This window comes from Hyalella azteca, unplaced genomic scaffold (genome assembly GCF_000764305.2).
Source record: "Hyalella azteca isolate HAZT.00-mixed unplaced genomic scaffold, Hazt_2.0.2 contig9563, whole genome shotgun sequence".
NCBI classification, from domain to species: Eukaryota; Metazoa; Arthropoda; class Malacostraca; order Amphipoda; family Hyalellidae; genus Hyalella; species Hyalella azteca.
The window spans coordinates 75,603-96,341 of NW_025939632.1; the positions used below are offsets into that span (position 1 = coordinate 75,603).

Genomic DNA, 20,739 nt, shown 5'->3' on the forward strand with positions numbered 1-20,739 from the left:
TTCATGAACGATTTGGATTTGAATTTGGGAGCGAAATTCTGAGAGGTTTACTTCATAATTAATCATGGGGAAAATAATCATCTAGGATTAATATCAATTATTAAAACCATATTATTTAACTGTAATGTTTATTTACGTATGAATTAACTGATAATGTAATGTAAAACGAATTCGTGGATTCCCACTGCACGGTAATTAGCGTTGGCCCTCTTTACATGATACTCATTATTTTTGTTTTAAATTTAAAAACGGATATGAGTGATACCTGCTGATGAGTGATTACGTTGTAATGGCAAACACTCGATCAACGGAATGTCGCAGTGAGGCGAAAGCATAACACCATATGACTGGGGATGTTCCTAATATCATAATTCGGGATTTGTGTATTATAATTAGAAGGGATGCTTGCGTTGTGATGACACAGCTGCTTCAAAGCTCTATTTCAGTGTTTGTTTTCCGTCGAAACTTGACCTCTTCTCTATGACGGTGACTCCAGTTACCTGTTGCTATACCGTCAGATGGATGACAACTTCCAAACAATTATGGAACGAAAGCTACAAAGAATGAAGAAAACGGTAAACACCATCAAACTAATAGTAAGCTTGGTTATCCCGCTATAGGGTACGTGCAACAGTGAAAGCAGGTTTGCCCGCGCGGGCAACCTGCTCCAACCTGCCACAAGAATGAACATAGGATAATAATTTAAGTGTTCACAGTGAAAACCTGTACGAATAGGCAACCGTCAGGCCTATTTATTTCAATTTCAGGCGCCAGCCTCGGCAGGTAACCAGCACGCTGGCAACCTGCTTTCACTGTGTGGGCACCCATAGAGGAGAACCAAGGTTCTCCTGTTACCAGCAACGTCAGCTCCGCCCATGGTCCGTGTTGAGCTATACCAGCTCGCTCTCCACATCCTAGAATTCGTTTCAGCGCGGATTGATGCAATATAAGCGGTCAAACCTTGAGTATCATGAATACGATTGCTTCTCAAATTTCTAACCGCATTTCTTTCACAGACTAATTTTTTGCCCAAACATTATTTTCATGTGCCTCTACTATAGATTGCATGCCATTTAAAAGTTCATACAACAATTCCTACAACGTTCCTACTAGTTCGTACAACGTAGTGTTCTTATAATGCGAATTGAACCTTAAGAATGTATTATTTACAGAATATAAAAGACAAATTTCGAATTGAAAGTATGACACAAGAAACCCAACCATATGGAATCACGATATAATGAACATAATAATTCCCGTTATCCCGCATTCAGTTGTTCGTGGATCCCGAATCCTGTCGAAAATAAATAGAGTGCAATCAGGTTTATAAATTAAAGTAGGCTTAATCATATCTACATTTGTCTTACTAGCACCACCTTAAGCCGTTGACTCACAGGCCATCTACAATTTGCAGCACCTAAAAACGACATGCGTGAGGCCCACAACGAGACCATCACCAGCATCGTAAGCGGTGCCCTCGCGCTTCAAGACTGGCGATAGCTGAAGCCATAGTCGAATAAATATTAATTCAACCATGGCTGCAGCTGCCATTATCAGGAGCGAGTTAACTTGCAAACTACAGTATTCGTCCGGACGTTGAAATTATTTTCAGAGTAATTTCAAGTTTTGATTTCGAACTGCCTCCACAATACCCTCTATTTGTACTACGAGTACTATCATTTTAAAATTCTAATTCCAAATTTTTTTTCAAGTCAATTCTTCACCGGCTTGATAATGAATACTGCATGTTAAAAACGTCTCATTGTATTAATATTTCTTTTTGTAACCTGATTTTCGATCTGCATACGCCAGAAATAAATTTCGTTCGACTCACTGATAAGACATTTTAGCTTATATCTTTATAACTTATATTATCTTTAACTTAAAACTTGCAACTGCTAGAAAATAGGTTTCCCTAGACTATTTTCACTGGGAACCTATTTTGTAGCAGTTATTTCCTGTGGGAACCTCTTTTGTAGCAATTATTTCCATGGGACCTTATGGAAGTAAGTGCTAGAAATAATTAAGAAAATGTTTAATAAATACATTCGCGGTCTTTGATCAATCATAACATGTTACATAGTGATCTCGGCGCTGAAGTGTAGGCCTGTAGGCTGGTCTTTGATCAATCATAACATGTTACATAGTGATCTCGGCGCTGAAGTGTAGGCCTGATGTAGCCTGTCATGCATTATAGGAAGGAATTGCTTCTATCGAATTATACCAATTTAAATGGATTATACATTTCCAATTGCACACTCGCTTCAAAATATGAAAAAACTATTGCGTGCTTCTTAGAACAGAACGACGAATTTAAAAATTAAATGTCGTCATTAATTTTCTTATAAGCTGACTAGAGACCAAAGCGTTTGCCGTTCGGCTTTTGTTTGTCTACGTTGCCGACATTGGAGAGCGTGATTGCAGTTTGTGGCGTGGTTACTTCAACTTTTGATTTTTTCGTCAAATTCAAGGTAAATCGGCTTGCTATCTTATACAAAAGTATATAATTATATTCAGTGAAACTTGATTTGTGTTTTTTGTGATATAAACAAACAGAAAATTTGATTATTTTCAGGAAAACTTCTTTCACTGACCGAGTCTCAATCAGACTGAATGCTGGCCTAGCCACATCCAACATGGCGGACGTGGATATCGACCTATACGGAGACGTCGAGCAAGTCTTCTCACAGGTTGGTTGCAATTTTTAAATATTATTCAACTAAATAATAACTTTTTGACGATGACAGATGAGTCATAGTGTTTAATTATCAGTTTTGCAAAAATTTTGTACTCGCGATTGACCCAGGGTGCAGCGGCCAGGTCAGATGTAGGCTATGGTCAGGGAAGCTAATAAATATTGAGTGCTATTTTAGGTACCTAATTATTTTTTATATAGCATGTAAATTACTTTGTTGAAGTATGAAAATTTATTTGCACGTTTGTTACAATATTAATATGAGAAGGGTTACACTTAACACCAGTGATGAGGCAATCCAATTGAATGTAGGCGTAAGTTAGAACTGAATTCAACTGATTAGCTAAAGCTATCATTATGAAGCAATTTCTCCAGCAAAAGGCAAGATCATCGCCAAGATGTCAGCAACAGCATTGTCATTGTGTTCAAAGGGACAGTATGTCCAAGTTGAATTTACATATTTACCTATGTTTATAAAACTATGACAATGCCTAAGATTTTTTTTTATTACTGCCGGTGGGCAGTGGCCCAGTGCATTTCATTTAATGTTTTGTACTGCAACTGCAATAGCTATGTTTTTTATAGAAATGCAAATTTCTTTTTCTTCAAAACTATTTTTAGGCTCTCAAAATGATATGCAGGCAAATATTGGTAATGAGAAAAATTAGAAATGGAACAATTGTTATGCATTAGATTTCAGTTATCCTGCAAAAATTTGGGACCTAGTGAGAATAAGATTTAGGTTGTTATAGGTAAGTTGCCTACATGGGTATAAGAGGTGCTGGACAAGCTCTGAGAGCAGCTCAGCATTTGCAAGTAATTTCACCGTCATATAGTTACCTCACCTGCCCGAGCACACTGTTCTGTAGTGTAGGTACTATGGAGCCAAATATAAGCACTTGTGCTGAGCTGAAGCCTAATGAAAGGCTGCTATTTTTTTTTTTTAATTTCTTGGTGTCTATGACAGAGCCTATTGGCATTGCTCATATCTCTAGTTATAAAGGCCAAAGCAATGAAAGCATATCCTAATATGAACGCCTTCTACCTATCCTTGAATAACATAAATTGATATCAGTTGATGGCATGTTTACTCCCATGCTTATCGGATAACATTTGGAAGAAACGGAACATTTGGGAGGCTCTTTTAATTTCAACTAGATGGATGGTAATGGATAATGGAATAGAAATGAGATTAATAATTTTTTAATAGTTTGCCTTTTCCAGGTGGCATGGAGGCAGCAGTTATCCCCCAGCAGTGTATATGTTCCTAATTGTAATCTTGTCTTATTTTCAGGTTATTTTTGGCTGAATTACTCATGCTATTTCATTCTTAATTCTTGATGAAACTCCCTTCACTATCCCTATCTGAACTAGCATCACTCAACATTTGCCATTGACTAGTGACGTGATTATGCTTCTCCTAACAAAATTTATATGAAAGTTCTGGCAGTGACAATGAGCTCTCATCACTGCTGTCTGCTGCTACAAATAGATAAATTTTCCATTCATATTAGATTTGTGGTCATCAAATAAATGAAATTAATTGTGGAAAAATCAAACTTACATTGCATTCAATGTAGATGGAAATATAACATCTGTATTTCTGTTCATAATTTTTAACAAGTGATGGTTGTCTCTGTTCTCTAATACCAGTGCTAGGAATACCCTATAAAATAATTGATTTTTATATGCCTAATAATTCTAGAGTCATTAATTAAACACAAATTTTCATCATTACATGTTTGATATACTATTGGATAACTACATACAATTTAAAGTCAATGTATGAATTTTTGTAGCTATTTCTCTGGAAAAACTATGCCTAATCACTCATTATCATTTGAAAGATATCTTATCATGGAAATTTAAGTCTGGTTGCCAGCCACCTTTACTGACTGCAATGGTTTGCATTTATCATGGAAATTTATCATATCTTGTTTGTCATATTTTATTTATCATATCTTATCATGGAAATTTAAGTCTGGTTGCCAGCCACCTTTACTGACTGCAATGGTTTGCATTTCAGGCTCCTGACTCGAGGTATGCAGAGATTCTCCCACCCAGCTTCTCAGTAGCCACTCACACAAAACACTTTTTTTGGGGACATTCTTGCTGTGTTATGGCTCAGATTTTATCTTAGCACTGTCTATAGTGTTTGTTTACGTATTTTACAATTTTGCGGCTTCAATTTCTTGTAGATAGAAATTTTACTCAGCAAGAAAATTTGTAAGAAAGGTAATTCTGTTGCAAGGCAACTAACTGCTGTTTGGATGTTCACCATCATAGAGACATTCCTATTATTTATATTCAAAAATGCAGCTCAAGTGCAAATGAGCTAAGTATTCTGGGTGACTGGATATTACCATTTTCTTGTTAAACCGTTATATATTTTAAATTAAGTCTTGGCAAAACTTTTAATGTGGCCACGTTATAAGGATTCTAATATTTTATTCCTATTTGTCATGTTGTCCATGTCCATGCTATCATATACCACTGCATCAGTTCTATGCTGTTTCATTGATTTTAGTTTTGTGTCAATATATTTCATGTAAATCTCATTCTTTTGCCACGTAACTATTGTACAACCATAAGCAAAAATCATGTGGAATGGTCAAGCAACAGTGACAAATAGGTTTGAAGTTTATTTTATGCATTTTGACGAAATTAATTGCACATATTGTGCAGCTCTGGTATACTTATATGCAATTGCAGTTATTCTAAGATTCAAGTCAGTGACAGCACATTTGTCTTGCTGCTTTTGCGCTTAATTTGAGAACCTGTGCTAGAAGTTAGTTGAATGACTGAATCAATCTGAAAACGCAGCGCAAAATGTTTTGCCCACCCCAATTTTAGTGCGGTAACTCTCAGTATTGAAGGCTATTCATTCAACATATACACATCATTCCTCAGTTTTCCTAAATCTGGCTATTGTGTATATTGTGTGTAATCTGGCTATATGTGTATTGCAAAATAGGGTTTGATTCAATATTGGCTATCAAATTAACACGTTGGACTATGAAGTGGTACATATGCGTACCACGAAATGTATTTTTCCAGGACGTAGTTTTACATAATTAAGGGTGGTCTAAAATTGGACAAATCAGAGAACAAAAAAGGCTGATAATTCAATGTATACTAGTTTATTTCTAGGTTCTGCTATAAAAATTCCATTTATTTTCTTTTTGCAGTATTTAAAATCTAATTAGGAAGTACCCCTATTATAAATTTTAGCCAGCCAACGCAATTGAGGAAAACTAAATCGCGGAATTTGTCCGGAAAAAATGACCGGCTGGCAACCGTGTTTAAAAACAGTACAAAAAATGAAATAATAGTACAAGATGAAGCAATCTTAGTCAACGTGTTAATCTGCCTCACAAGCTGGTAGAGAATTTGATAGCCAATATTGAACCAAACCCTATTTTGCTATGCACATACATTCCCATTATTTCTGACTTCTTACTCATGTCACTTTTTCCAAGGTTATATTCATTCTTTCCATCAGTTGTCTATACCTACATGGTGCAACAGCTGTGCCAGTTTGGGATAGGTTAGTTGCAATGCCATTGGATCACAGTGCAAAGTCTTCTTGCATTATAAATTATACGTAATTGTGCCATGTTCAATTGTTCGTTTTATGTTGAATCATTTGGAGCGGTCATTGGCATTTTTAAGAAAATTAACAAGTATTACCATATTAAAAATTTTCTAGTGCAAGCATGGTTATTCTTGATATTTAGGAAGAAGTAATAATTTAATTGCAAGATGCTATCATTTCCATGCTGCAATGCGTATCATAAATGTGGGCTCAAAGCTCTTATTTTGATTTCTTGGTTTTGTGGTAGTCTGATTATGTTGTAGGTTCAATAATGTAAAGTTTGTTCAAAATATGGCTTAAAACTGAAATTTTATTGCAAATTTTGCACCTGAAGTAAAGGAGAGCAACAAAAATGCTCCTTTGTTAGCGCATCAGTAATGAGTTATGATTTTTAGTGCATTTTCTCATTTATGGAAAAAATGCACTATTGTGCTCGCCATGTCCGTCCGTGACTTAACGTTTTTGTCAACGAGAAAATGCGCTCTGTCACTTACTGCAGTGAGTACTGAGTTATATTTTTTAATTCAGTACAACCACACTGATAACACCATTCTGTGAAATACATTTCCAAGTGAAGAGACCTATTTTATTTTGTGATATCCATAACATTGAGGTGACCACATAGTTAGTTAGACCATCAATTGATATTTTATTTACAAGATATTCTGACAATGCGAGTTTATGTTCTTACTACTTACTATTGTATTGGCTGAAAGTTATAAGCTGAAGGGTTGATTCAGAGCATGCTTTAGATTATGTTACATAATTATGTTCTGTTGTGGGCACTTATTCATTATTTTATTTGAGTCTAATTATACATGGCTGACCAATACCTATATAACTTTAACCTCTGTATGATTAATAATATTTTATATTTTCAAATCCAATCTAATTTTGTTGAAGCATTCAAAGACTACAGGCACTCATTAGGCATAATGGTGACTTATTGTACACATCTAACCTACATTGTCCCGCATTGCACTGTGTCCATGATCTTAGTACATTCAGTGCTTTGAACTAGAACAGCATTTGTTGATGGTCATCTTGAGTTTTCACTATTATAACTAAATCACATTCCATGCACTTCCATCTTTTTAGCGCATTTTCTCATTTATAGAAAAAATGCACTATTTTGCTCGCCATGTCCGTCTGTCCATGACCTCAAGTTTTCGTCAGCGAGAAAATGCGCTCTCTGTCACTCACTGCAGTGAGTACTGAGTTATATTTTCTTATCTATTTGCTTAAGACATGATGGTGCCATTGGATTATAAGCCACAAGTGCTTAGGTCATTTCTAATGTGTCCTGTGCTATCACCATGCATCAATATTGCTTGCGGTAGCTGCATTGCATAAAATTTTTACATCCAGGATGCGCAATCTGGGTTTTATTAACGTTTATTAACATTATTTGTGCAAAATTTAATTTCCGTACCTGAAATGATCAATCACTGCTGTCATGGGGTAATGAAACATCACTTGCTGTTGAGTGTTTCTACTAATTTTTTTTTCAGGTAATTTATCACTAACAAGTTCAGTTGAAAATTTTAAAGAATATTGTGAAATGTTCATGCGAGACTAGGTGGGTACTTTGTCAAGCATTGTAGAGGTGGGTTGAGAAGTCTTGTTTTAAGTTTAAGTGTTTACTAAAGTGAATCTCGAAAATTGTTAGATATTTGATCTGCAGGTTAAACCAATTAGTTTTGACGTAACTCTTACCATAAAATGTAACAAGAGATGAACCGTTATTATAAGAATGCCTTTAAACAGCAAGGATGTCCCCAACATACATACACTGTCACTACCATTTCACAATTATTATGTACTCTCAATATGAATGTAATAGATTAATGGATTTTATATTCTTGAACATTTCAGTTGGACGTCTAATGCAATTATTATGCTGATGCTTGCAAATTTCTTCTGTTTGTCTGTTCCATAAGCTTAATGTTGTCTAGTGATACGTTTGTATGAATTATCTGCGTTATTAATTCAATTAGGAGTTTAATTGTTGTGCGAGTCCCGTTTTATCTCTGGATAATTCCTTCATGGATGTTGTTGAACTTGCAAGCTTGCAAAAAAGTTTTAACTTTGTTTGGATCTGCTGCTTTAAGCATACTTGATAATAGATTTGTTATAGAGAGCAATTTTCTTGAAGAGTTACTAAAATTTGGGAGAAGATCACTAGTTCACATTACACTGCCTTTCAACTTGCGCTAAATTTCAATCTGGTCAAAAAATTTTGAAGGCTATTGATTCATAAATTATGCATTGGGTGTGCAATATAGATCAATTGAGACGTTTTGCGCTTTTATTAATTTATCAAGTGTAATTTAAATATTGTTTCTATAACGAAGGAAATGTTAAGTATAATTGATCCGTTCATCTGCGAGGGCTTCAATTTTTTGGGACAATGTTTTTTTTCTTTTGTGACATTGGCCAGTCGCTTATTGTGTGCTTAGAAGATCTTCCTGGAAGTACATTTTGCTGTGATGTGCTGCCTGGTGTTGTTAATGCCATCAATTTCTTCATAATATTGTGAAATCTGTATATTTCTTAAGTTCCACAGCATTTTCTCTTCATTGCGATTTCTAATTTAAAAAATGTGTGCACACTACTAAGACTGGCGTAATTTGACAAAGCATTCCCGACAAGAAAAGCTCCCGCTGCCGTCAATGCTGAAAGCATTTCAGTGATCAAACTCACGCCAATGTCACTACCTTTTCCATTGCATTTCTGCCACCGGCCTTCAAAAGAAACGTACTGTTTCTTGCTGTTGATTCACGCGTTCACACACAAGACAATGCCGGCATACCAGTAAAGTTGCAGTTTGGTAACTGGCTAGTCCTTAAAATTGGGTGACGCAATTTAGATTTCATTATTTTGGAATTTCTGACCATATGTTTGGTGCTCATTGTAATAGTACTATTCAGTACCGTTTTGATTCCCAGTTTGAATATTAGAACATTTATCGAAGGATAGTTTATCCCTGTGTTACTTGATAGGTAGTATCATAATTTTCTGAAAAGTTCAATTGCAGTTGACACGTGCCAATGGGAGACTTAGTCAATGTAATAGAAGCCATTGTAGGCCCTTTCTTACTTATAGTTTTGCTGCATTCAAATTAATATTATTTCATTGACCTTTTTTGAGAAAAATTGAGCAACCATTTTAGGTACCAGTACTCACAATTGTAGATTTAATTTTAACAAGTCACAGGACAAACGAAAAGCTTTCTGCTCTGATATAAAGCTCAATGTTATCAAACTAATTAAAAAATGATGAAATATTCAGAATGCTGTCTTCAACAACTGACCTGTCACATTTTCACTTTTCACGGTCAATTGCCTTAAATCCTTTATTGAAGTATCACTCTTGTTTGTGCACAGATAAGTTTGTTGATGATATAAACATGATGCATTGTAAAATATCTTGTGTCAGCTTATATATAGACTGGAAAAAAGCTCACTGATAATAAATAGCATCCATAGATTTCTGAGACGACCAATTCTTGGTAACCTTTGTACTGCTATACCTCGCTCACGCACTCGCTTTGTGCTTGGTCGTAAAGTTTAAATTAACATCAATGCTACTTTAAATAAGTTGCCACGAGCACTTGCCAACTAGATTCCCTTTAATGTTATTTTGGTTAGATGCTTTGCAAGAAGTTAAAAACTAATGAATTCTTGCTCTATAACTTTTTATTAATGTTGATAATATTTTTGGTTATGCAAAGATTAGTGACGTGAGGTAGGTATTACTGTACTTTTATTTTCTATTTGAATCTATACTCCAATTGCGATTATTGACAAGTTCAAATGTATAAGAATAGTGGAAATTTTGTGTGGCATTTACTTGCCATTTGTAGGCATTGCTGAAGTTCTTACTAATTATTCTAATGGATGAGAATTATGTCTTGTATTGCTTGCAACTCTATACTGTTAGAAAAATGACCGTTAACGGTATTACCGGCGTTTCAGTGGCCGGTCGGCACGTGAAAAGAAACACCGTTTTTATTCCAATTTAACACCAGAAATCCGTAAGACATCTGATAAAAACGGCGAAACGGTTTATTTTCACGGGGTGACTGGCCACTAGGATGCCGGTGGGACCATTTTTTCACCGTTTCTTCTAACAGTGTATGGTAGTTGGTCTTCTGGAACAAGTACCTGTTTTTGTACTCAGATCTGTATTTTGATGTGCTAAGGAGTCCTTATTCTGATAGTTCAACAGTCATGGTGCTTATTCTACAGTCAAGACGCTTATCTCGATTATGCTGGATAATGAATCATAAAAACCTTAGCATTAGTCTAACAGGTTCTGAACGAGCTCTCCACCATGGCTGCTTCACTACCTGTATATTGACTATGTGCAAGCAAGAACTAATGTATTTTTCTCACACAGCCTCAAGTTTTGTATCATGCTGCAGTATGTATACTTCTGTGGTCTGGTTATAAGATTTTCTTTTAACTGTAACATTGATTTTCTTGCATATCATTTTGCCCATAAGAGTATGTTAAATGTATTTACACTACTATATGTTATGCTTAGAATAATCTGTTTTGATCATCTAGGTTTGAATCGTCTCAATCGAGTCTCAATGACTATGACTAAAAAACATTACCATTGGGTCGTAATTATTTCCGTATGAGCCTTCCTGCCCATGCTGTACTGAATGATTGCACATTTTTTATTGCACATCTAGCATTTCTTTCCCCACAAAGGACAGCTGTGTGTAGCTTGGTCTTATTTCTTATTGAATTTCTACCTAATGATCCAACGCGGTTTGCTGCAAACCAGGCTATCATGAAGCGTCCGAGTTTCTATTTTAGATAAAAGCATTAGTTTTCAATTCAGTTGTTAATAAGTGAAAAAGGACTGAACTTGTGTTGTTATGGCTCCATCTTGTTCTTTGGTCACAGCACTATTGACTCGAGAGTTGCTGTTATTGTCACAGGAGTAATACAGGTTTACCCTGGTCTTCTTTGCAATTGTAGCTCCTAAAGAATATTAGAAATGACATCCGGGACTTTAGGCATTATGTTCATTGGTTATTTTGTGAAAGTTCCTTCACATCTCCAGGAAATTTTTCTGGAGATTGAGTATCCCTAATAACATTTTCCAATGATGCAAGTTTTGGCAATGCTTTCTCACCTTTTGAACATTTTATGCAAAAAGTTGGAATCAAATAGAGGTTTTCTTGTCATATTTGGTTGCTTTTTTATAATTAATAGAATGGGGTGTTTGCAAAACAAAAGCAATTTATTCTATGCCATCAATGACAATTTCTCAATTGTTATGTTCCGATATAGGCACTATTATGTTACCATGCCGAAATAATTCATTAATTATTCAGACTTGCGCATACATTTCATGAGTAGTTCAATGCACTGGTCTAAGCACTGATCAATCTAGCCTTGACTATTCCCGTGAAACCTGTATATATGTCAACCTAGTGTGATCAATGGCCCAATTTTTTTATTTTTTTAACTGCAAAAATTTTCTGTGCTCGGTGGTGTGGGTTAGATGACATTTTGTTGAATAAACTTTTTGCAAAATTTCTGCTGTGTGTTATACATGCAGTTTAGTATATATACCTCTTGATAATTTCAGTTGTGATTGGCACAATGACTTACTAATTATTTTATGGTTATGTAAGCAATATCAAGTTAATAGGCCTAATTCCAATTCAACACGATATTCCAATTTAACATGATATTCTGATTCAATCTATTTGTAAGATATTATATATAATTTTCCTGATTTTCCAACTTGAAGTTGGAGTCAACAGTCATGGATTCTTGCACATTTTCTCAGGATTATAATGAATTAGTTTTTATTCAGTATTGATTTGTTAATACCTTTATCTAGAATATTATTAGATATCGGATTTATTGCAAAGAAACACATGTACTGCGGGTATGTTAGCAATTTCTATAAAACCATCACTAATGTAGGAAGTTTTTTTTTCCATGCCATACGTATCGATTATAATTACAGATTTTCTCATATAAATGAATCTCTGATTTGATGCTTAAAACAACACAGCAAAAAAATTGTGATATGGTACATACTGATGGAGGGAGTAAGTTCCAGTATATCTCTATTTCGTACACCATATGATTTTGTTGACATCTATTGTGATCAAATTATCATCTTGGATCATACATTGATGTTTGAACTTAATGCGTGTAGAACTTTATGTTGCAAGATGATTCTATGTTGCGTAGGTAGTCTTGCGCCAATGATATCCTGGAGATAGAATATACTCATTGCTTTGATTAGTTGATTTCCTTGTTCATATTTGTAAATGTACCTATACTTGGGCAAGCGCTGTCTTGAGAATAAGCGTAAATGTATCTATACTTGGGCAAGTGATGTCTTGAGAATAAGCTACCATGAAATAACTTCAATTGTAAGGCTAATTTGCAAGCGTGTTCTGCAAGAATCCATGACTGTATTATGTGTATTATTTCGTTTTAGTTTTGTAATAAAGAAAGCTCGTGTACTTGAACTCGGACTATGGGAAGTCAGTTATTGCATCTTGAACTGTAGAAATGTTCAGTGGTCCTGTATGTTATATGATGGATAATGCTGTACCAATCCTATCATATTAACGGTATACCGAGACGACTAATGACTTTTATGATGATTGTGTGTGTCTTTTATCACTCTGTAGGAAGATTTTGCTGAAGGTGACTTGTATGACGCCGTTTTGACGAGCGGCAACAGTGACCGACCAGCAGAAAAACGAGGTGCTAGCGGCTCACCGAGTTCAACTCCAAAAGCATCCGAGTCTCGCAATGGATCGCTTGGACCTTCAGGCCCTAAGAGAGGCAGTGGCAGTCAGTCCTCAAAAGGACGGCCATCCTCATCTGAAGAGCGTCCAACTTATCAATCAAGCCGGGGTGATGCGGGCAGACGCTTCCAGCTCTATGTTGGCAACCTGTCATGGGTGAGTTTGTCTTCTTGGCGGTTACATTTCACATATTTCTTACTCAAGGTTTTCAGTTCATTCAGTTTTACTCAAGGTGTCTATACTCTATGTTGTATGGTGTGGATGAATTTAAAGGAATAAGCATTTTTATTTGTTACATTCAAATCATCCAAGAAATATTAAGCAATAAGAGGCAGTTACAGCCAAATATCGGAGAGTTGCGGCTTGTGCTCATTTAGTAAATTCTTTTTACAGCCCAAATTTAAGTAATAATTAGATAAATTTATTTCAGTGGACAACTGACGAGGACGTGGCCAGTGCCATCAAATCACTGGGTGTGAATGACCTCGTCGAGATCAAGTTCTTTGAGAACCGCAGCAATGGTCAGAGCAAAGGGTTTTGTGGCGTCACTGTTGGCTCCGAGACCAGCAGCCGCATCCTCATGGATAAGCTCGGCCGCAAGGAGCTCAATGGCATGTTGCCCATGGTTGCTTATCCCACCAAGCAAGCCCTTGCTCAGGTCTGTTATTATCTCTACTTTCTTCTTGATTGATCAATTCCACCTTTTTAGTGCATGTTCTCATTTATGGAAAAAATGCACTATTGTGCTCGCCATGTCCATCTGTCTGTCTGTGACCACGTTTTCGTCGATGAGAAAATGCGCTCTCTGTCACTCACTGCAGTGAGTACTGAGTTGTATTTTTTATTCTAGACAATGGCTCTGGCTCAATTTTCAATTTTTTGAACTGGGTTTAGAGTTATTACTTCAAAACTCAAAAATTTTGAATGTTATTTTTAATGCTGAAAGACTATACCTATGTTCAATGTTGTTGCTGAATAAAAATTTCTGATCTTCAAAACTTCTTTTGCAGTTTGAGTCTCAGTGCAAGACTCGCGCAAGTCCCCAGCAGGGGCAGCAGCCGCCCCCACCAGGTCCTCCTCCAAGGATGGGCCCTAATGGCCCACCTGGTCAAGGCCCTAATGGACCTCCTGGCCCAAATGGGCACGGCGGGCCCCGAATGCCTCCGCACATGGGACGTCCCATGCCTCATCCAGGCATGGATGGAAGGCCTAATGGCCCTCCTGGCCCACCTCATGGCCATCCTCATGGACCACATGGACCTCAGGGTCCGCCTCATGGTCCTCCTCACGGTCCACCTCATAACCAGCAACATGGCCCCCCTCATGGGCCACCCCATGGCCCTCCTCAAGGCCACCCACATGGACCACCACAGGGTCATCCGCACGGGCCTCCTCAAGGCCATCCACATGGGCCGCCCCAAGGCCATCCACACGGTCCTCAGGGCCACCAACATGGCCCTCCTCAGGGCCACCCTCATGGGATGCCTCATGGGTCCCCAGGCCCTCATGGCCCTCCTGGCAACCATCATCCTGGCATGGGTGGACCACCACGCAACATGCCGCCCCAGCCCATGCCTGGTAATTTAACCGTCAATGCTGCCTTCTATTAATAATTAGCTAGGGATTTTCTTCAACACTCGAGTGCCATTATTAGCACCTGGGGAACATCGTCTCCATCTGAGCACAGGAAGTAATTGAAACTTTTGCCTGTGGAGTATACAATGAACTATGGTTTCCTACGACTCAGCAAAGAAAGTTTGAGTTCTGAGTCTTGATGTATTTTTAGTTACGTTGAAGGCTTTAATGTTTTACGAGTTGTGCTTTTATACTAATATTTTTACCTGGGACCAAGTAATCTTTAAATATATATAATTGACGATTTGAAATAATCATTGTCAGTTTCTTTTCTACTTGATATATTTTATTTTGCCCACTTCTGTTCAATAGAAACTTTATTATTAGTTTTCTCATGAAAATGCTTCTAAAATAGTAGCCGTTTAAACATCATCAATATGTTTTTATTTGTTTCTGCTGCTTGTGGTTAGTAAATGAATAAGAAAAAATAGTGAAGTGTGAATGGCGTGAAGATTCGGTGATTAAATGCAGCTTCTTCAAATGATTGAAAAAGATCCTGGCTCACATTCTGGGTAATCTGGGTGTAACAGTGGGTGGAGTTTTGGATGCAGCACAGTGGGTGTAGTTCCGGATAATTTGAGTGTAGTATGTACAGTGGAGGGCAGACCAACAACTCCCCTTTAGACTCATTCCCCCCAGGCCAACTTCGAGATGGTCTTCCTCCTCCAGGACACCGAAACCCATTACCTCAGCAACAAGGCGGCCCTCCACGGGGCCCACCTCCCAACATGGGACCTCCCCCACACTCCCATCCCGCCGTGCGTCACCCACCGCCACCCTCGGCGATGGACCAGCGAGGTCCGCCTCCTCGCCCAGGATATGGTATCCAAGGTGAGTTCTCCTTGGGCTCGTTTCCCGACGCAGTAGTTATCATCATTCAAATTACACGTCAGGTACGAACTACGAAGAGCATAGCTTGATAAATTCTCCTGCTCTATCAGCGACCTTGTCTTTTAACATTCATGTCAAAGACTTGAGGTAGGAAAACCCAATTCTTATGTCGAAACGTGTGAAGAGGTAGCGGCATATGGTAACAACCACTGATATTAGAGTAATTAAACTACACCCATTAATTTAATAAGCACTACAACTCGCGAAGTACGACGAGCCGATTGTCATTTTGGATCAAATTCTGTAGTGGGCTTCAGGATGAAAAGAGGCAATACTCCTGGTCTCCTTCCCATATGAGAAGATTTGACTCCTGGTAAGTACTCGACATAGTCATAGAGTACCACAAACTGCTCTAAGATTGCTTGGAAGAAGCTACCACTTCAACGTACTACTAGTCCGCTGATGCATATAAGATGTATATTAAGTATTAATACTTGTATAATTAATAATCGTTGATCACGCGTAATGTTTCTTTCTCGGTACCACATGGAGCTGGTTACGATTATTAAATACACTTTAGTTATATGCAACTATTTGCTTTTTCATAAAGCAATAGCGAGGTCTAAAACAATTACTACGAATCTTATTACACTGGGAAATCAGGCTTAAGAAATGATCGATTAAACTGGGGATAGTAAGATTAAGAAAGTCCATGGCAATATTTGTATGATAACGGGACACGGTTGTGTGCAGCAGTGGTGACAGGCCCCACTGGCGTGCTAGTCTCGCAGCACTTAGCTGAGCTCCCCGCCCTGCATCTCTTTACTGCTGGGGCTGCAGGTACCTTTTGTGTGACACTAGGTTTGATTCAATCATCCTAACTCAAGCTTATAGCTCTATTGTACCGTCTTGACTCACGCTTATAGCTCAATTGTACCGTCTTAACTCACACCTATAGCTCAATTGTACCGTCTTAACTCACACCTATAGCTCAATTGTACCGTCTTGACTCACGCAGTCACGCTTATAGCTCAATTGTACCGTCTTGACTCTGTCTCTTATACACATCTAGATGTGTATAAGAGACAGGTTGCTGACGCCTCTTCAGGTGAGCAGGAACAGGACCGTGAGCAGCAGAGCTGTTGCCGGTGCCTCATCTCGGGAACATCGATCTAATTTGTAGCCATGTAAAAAAACGCAAAAAATATCTACTTTTAAAGGGACCTTCAATAATGGTACAAAAATTGTTATTGTAATCATGTGATGGTTGATAGTCAAATATTGTTAAAAGACGTACTAAGGAAACCATGCTGTGCAGATTTTTATTGAACTGAATTCAGTTCAATCACAATTTGATAATTGCAATTAATGTTTCTACCCTATCTTGATGAAATTCAGGACTTAGCCAATTTCAACCTAATAAATTCTTCTAAGGTCGCAACGAATACGTTCTTTTCTTGTCAATTTGAGAGCATTCCATGAATCTACATTAATTTCTATTTCCTGAAAATAATTTTGAATATAACCGTGGTTGAGAGGCCACGTCTATATCTATGTTGCTCTCGCAGCCCTACTAGTGAACATGAGTGTCGCTTCTCACTGTGAAGCCCAGGGCCTATACTTCCAAAAAAAGTTAAGAGATTGTAAGTTCATCGTCCAATTATTGACTGCCTTTCAAGCAAAGTCCACCAATCATAGACAAGAAAATAGAGCGTAAGTACTTACGTTCACTTAGCGAGTTTTGAAAGTATGGGTCCAGGTGTTTCTATTCACTGTTGTTGCAGGCGAGTACGCGAGCGCCATCGAGACGTTGGTGACGGCCATCTCACTCATACGCCAGTCCAAAGTGGCGCAGGATGACAGGTGCAAGATCCTTGTCAGCTCGCTCCAGGTCAGTGCAATCTCCATATTATTCCGCCATGTGTGATGTTGAAATGCCTTATCGTCTGCTTATGGCTAATGGAAGTGCATATTTGTCCAATTATGATAGAAAACATATGATTGAATGTCATGATAGATTTTGTCCCACCGAGAACCAATTATAAATTGGAGAGGAGAGTAAAATTTTGCTGTGCTGAATGGTTGCGGTGAAAAAAAAAACACTCGATCTAACGGTTAACTTATACAAGGGTCTGAAGAGTAAATGAGATTGCATTAACTGTTGGGGAATGAATATGAGGCTATCGAAATCTTCTCATTTCAATCAAGTAACGACTAACCAAAAGAACAACATATAAAAACTATATTGTTTCTTCTGTGTTTGCTACCGGAATTTTCATTCATAAATCTGCACTAAATTTTAATGTAAAGATCTGAATGAAAAATGAAATATCCGAATAAAATGAGCGGAAAACTCGAGAGAGAATGCTTTCGCTGCCCCTGAATCTAATCGACATCTTGTCCTCAGGGTTACGAAAAGATTTTAAAGTATTGGAATGAATGCTTTTTGTATTAATGAATGCTTCTGAGTATTGTTCATTATAGGCTTGTTTTCGTAGATAGCCATTACCAAAGTTTTATCTGATCGCAGGACACTCTTCGTGGCATCGAGGCTAAGAGTTATGGTGGTGGCAGCAGCAGCAGCAGCAAACGTCGCTCGCGCTCGCCCCGGCGGCGACACCGTTCACGGTCTCCTCGTGAACGCGACTACCGGTCAGTAATGGACATTCATTGCACGAGGCGCTCAACCGTCTCATTAATCATATCTTCTTGGGAAATGCATGTGTTTCCATTAGAACTCAATTCTTCGGTACTATGTATGTGTATAACTGGCTCTAATTCCTCAAAATTCACAAAAATAGCCTACTGATAAAACGAAATTCTTGTCGCATTGATAATTTGTTTCGCTAAGGATGTGTCACTTGGTTTTGGTTAGACTTAGTCTTGATTCAATATTTCCATGGGTTTCTAATCTAACTCCTGGATGGTTATGTTCATGAATATTAAATCGCGTTTTAGCAATTCACTTTCTTGGTTTCGAATATGTCTATTTTCGTCTGTCTCTTTTTTTAATAAGTCTATTTTCGCGCTGCTCACGATATCGACAAAAAAACTCTTGGCTTATTTTCTCTTGTGTTCCGTGCTCCAATGGAGACTTGATGAAATTATCTTTTCTATGGTAGTTCGCGGAGCCACTCGCGCGACCGAGAGTACGAGAGCAGCCGCCACAGAGAGCGCGAGCCCCGAGATCGCGACTACGACAGTCATCGCTCGTACAGCAGGGAGCGCGAGTACGACAGGCACCGGGACAGGGACAGAGACCGCGAACGAGAGCGCGACAGGGACAGAGAGAGGTGAGATCAATCATTCTAACTGTGATGCAATACTTATGGGTTATCGACAAAGGCCGTTGTCGATTGGGCGAGGGATGACTTCTTGAATGTTAGGTACAGGGGAAAATGAGTTAAGAATAAATCCCCTAAATTCGATGCGAAGTAAAAGCACGCAAGGACGACGGTATTGTCGTTCTTGGTGGTTGACAATGTACCTAAATTATTTACTTCTTGGCGTACTTGATAGTTTCAGAGGCTTGGGTGTCAGGACCAAAATTTAAATTTCTTTTGTATACCATTGATGGGTTTTCTTATTTGTGAGATTCAATTAATAATTCTGTTGGGTGAAAAAAATATTTATAAAATATCAATTTAGGCATTAGTAAATACTAAATTGAGTGCAGTATTAAAAGCGTATCTTATGATCACTGCAGGTATTACGAAGAGCGCTACCGTAGCGAGCGCAGTGCTCGCTCCGAGCGGTCTTTGGAAGAACGCCCCGCCTCGAGCCGTGAGCGTCCCCCTCCAGAAGAAGTGCGGCCCAGAGAAGACCCACGCGAGAGGGACCGAGATCGTGAGCGGGAACGAGAGAGGGAGCGCGAGCGGGACAGAGAAAGGGAGAGAGACGTACGCACTCGAGAGGAAAGAGAAGCCTCTTCACATCGCTCTTCACGGCACTGAAAGGGGACGCAATCTGCTTTTCTTGTCAGCTTTTCTATATTTTTGTGTGTCTACGTCCACCTTCATTAGATGACGTTTTACTTGTGTTGTTGTATGAATTATCATTTTTTATAGTAATTTTTTGTAGCTTCCATGTTGGCGTGAATGCGTTGTGATGTCAAAATGTGCTAATAAGAAAATGAGAGCAGCAAAATTAAGTTCCATGGTCTAATCATCAAAAGTGATAATTTTGTACGTATTACAGACATGTCAAGTCGTCCCAAACAAACAAGTTGAATTTAGACTTTACTATTTTCTAGAGATAAATTGTCAACATATTAGGTACAATAGTTACAAAATAGTGCGCACTTATGCCGATTGTAAATTTATTGCCCTGTAATTTTTTTTATTAGCAGAGTGTGAACTTCCATCTTTGCTGTCAATATAACCTAATCTCTCATATTAGAAATTATTATTACATTATTAGAAATTCATCCCTGATTGATACTCCAGGGAAATTCGAGGCTTCAAGACAAATGCCCGACGTGGTTGCGATATTAGAGGTATACTAATGAGAATAACTCGTTCAGCTATTAACTGCAAATCAAGCTATTTTATATGCGAGTATAAGCATAACAATTGTTCTGCACTGAACGGCAACACAACAGTAGTGTATTAAATGACGTATTATAATCTCTGCATTGGTTTTCATTTCATAATTGTCCAATGTCCACATTATTCTTCCTGGACCTTAGGTCATAAAGTAACCTGTTTCTGTAAGGAAAAATCAACCTCACTTGGAGGCTATTGACTATAACTCCACCATTAGCTGGAAGGCATTTTTCAGGTGCTCATCAGTCAGCTCTTCTTAGTAGAAATCTGTCTTGTCAAATAAGCTGTAAGTATTGAATTCGTATATATTTATAGCTTGGTCTGCTGTAGGGCGGTTTCGGAAATGGCCCATAAATTCAGTTGCCTGGCATCCTTTGTGCTTTTAGGATTGTAATTTACCATACGTCGAATACAAATTTCATGAACAAGCTCACATGTACCCATGTTTTCATGTAAAATGGACAGAAGTTTTGAGGTACTGCAGCTAACACATGAACGTAAGTTGTTCGATTAATGAAAAGTGACGAAATTCGCCTTGTATCGTACCGCTGAAAGAGTCCACAGAATGACTCGCGAAATTGTTCATTCAATTACTTCTAGGTCATGTAAATACTCGAATATTTCTAGTAAATCTTTATGGTAA

At 37.9% G+C, this 20,739-nt stretch overlaps 1 protein-coding gene across 1 annotated transcript; it reads left to right on the forward strand.

Annotated features, from left to right (window-relative positions):
* Positions 1-2,379: 2,379 nt before the first annotated feature.
* LOC108666777 (cleavage and polyadenylation specificity factor subunit 6) lies at positions 2,380-20,739 on the forward strand. The gene is made up of 12 exons (XM_047882062.1): positions 2,380-2,471; positions 2,576-2,690; positions 12,967-13,242; positions 13,517-13,744; positions 14,097-14,664; positions 15,346-15,552; positions 16,306-16,413; positions 16,625-16,660; positions 17,337-17,443; positions 18,083-18,204; positions 18,675-18,845; positions 19,259-20,739. The coding sequence occupies exons 2-12, from the start codon at positions 2,637-2,639 to the stop codon at positions 19,503-19,505; spliced, it is 2,124 nt and encodes a 707-aa protein (XP_047738018.1). The 5' UTR covers positions 2,380-2,471; positions 2,576-2,636; the 3' UTR covers positions 19,506-20,739.